The sequence below is a fragment of the Penaeus monodon genome, chromosome 15, assembly GCF_015228065.2.
Source record: "Penaeus monodon isolate SGIC_2016 chromosome 15, NSTDA_Pmon_1, whole genome shotgun sequence".
Lineage (NCBI taxonomy): Eukaryota > Metazoa > Arthropoda > Malacostraca > Decapoda > Penaeidae > Penaeus > Penaeus monodon.
The window spans coordinates 8,418,979-8,419,888 of record NC_051400.1 but is presented as its reverse complement, the minus strand read 5'-3'; the positions used below and the strand labels follow the sequence as shown (position 1 = coordinate 8,419,888).

The 910-nt window shown below is 28.8% G+C and overlaps 1 protein-coding gene across 1 annotated transcript in view; it reads left to right on the top strand.

Annotated features, from left to right (window-relative positions):
• The window catches only part of LOC119581734, a gene marked incomplete in the record, with an annotated part of 65,890 nt that overhangs the window by 39,250 nt on the left and 25,730 nt on the right, over window positions 1-910 (top strand). Inside the window, 1 exon segment of the mRNA XM_037929865.1 lies at window positions 1-69. This exon segment is cut by the window's left edge and continues 98 nt beyond it. Coding sequence (XP_037785793.1) covers window positions 1-69 — 69 coding nt within the window.

Sequence of the window (910 nt, the reverse complement as noted above, 5' to 3'; positions counted from 1 at the left end):
CCCACTCGGCAGGCCGCTCCCGACGGAGGCTACGGCTGGGTCATCGTGGCCGCCAACGCCCTCCTGCAGGTGGGTGGTTGATCTTTGTAACGGTTTATTGATGTGGTTATGTATATTTTCTTTTTTTCTCTCTCTTTTTTCCCTCTTTTTTTCTTTCTTTTTTCCCTCTTTTTATGTATATTTTCAGGGTTTTTTTCTCTCTCTTTTTTCCCTCTTTCTTTTTCTTTCTTTTTTCTTTTTCTTTCTTTTTTTCTTTTTCTTTCTCTTTCTTTTTTCCTTTTTTCTTTTTCTTTCTTTTTTTGTCGTTCCTTAATCACTTATTTTACAATATTAATCTATTTAATTGATCATTTATCTTGTGAAATATTTATTTATTCCTATTTTTATCCTGTTTTTTAAATTTTCTTTTATTATTATTATTTTTTTGTCTTTATATCGATTTTTCTCGACATTTTGACTTAATTGTTTTATTCATCTTACTGTTTGATTAGGTTATCAATTTGGTTAAATTTCGATATTTCCCAATTAATCAGTGTATTTTTTATTTGTCATATGGTATTAAGTGTTCATATTACTGTCAATAATGTCATTGTTATTTATATTTTTTTAAAGTTATTTCTTGTATCGTGATTAGTGATTTAAATTACTTTTATTGGTATTTTCCTGCGCTCGAAATATCGCGATTTTAATACTTCCGTACAATCAATGTCTTTTTCTTGAGGTTTGCTGATGATAAATATGTTTCGAAATATATTGTGTTTATTTAACGAGGGATTTGATGCATTCCAGTGCGTTTGATATACATTTAATGCATTTTGATATGTTTGATACTGTAGTGTTGCTGTTGGCAGTAATATATATTTTTTCTGCTGTGAACAGTTTGTTTTATATATTTAATGACATACATTTG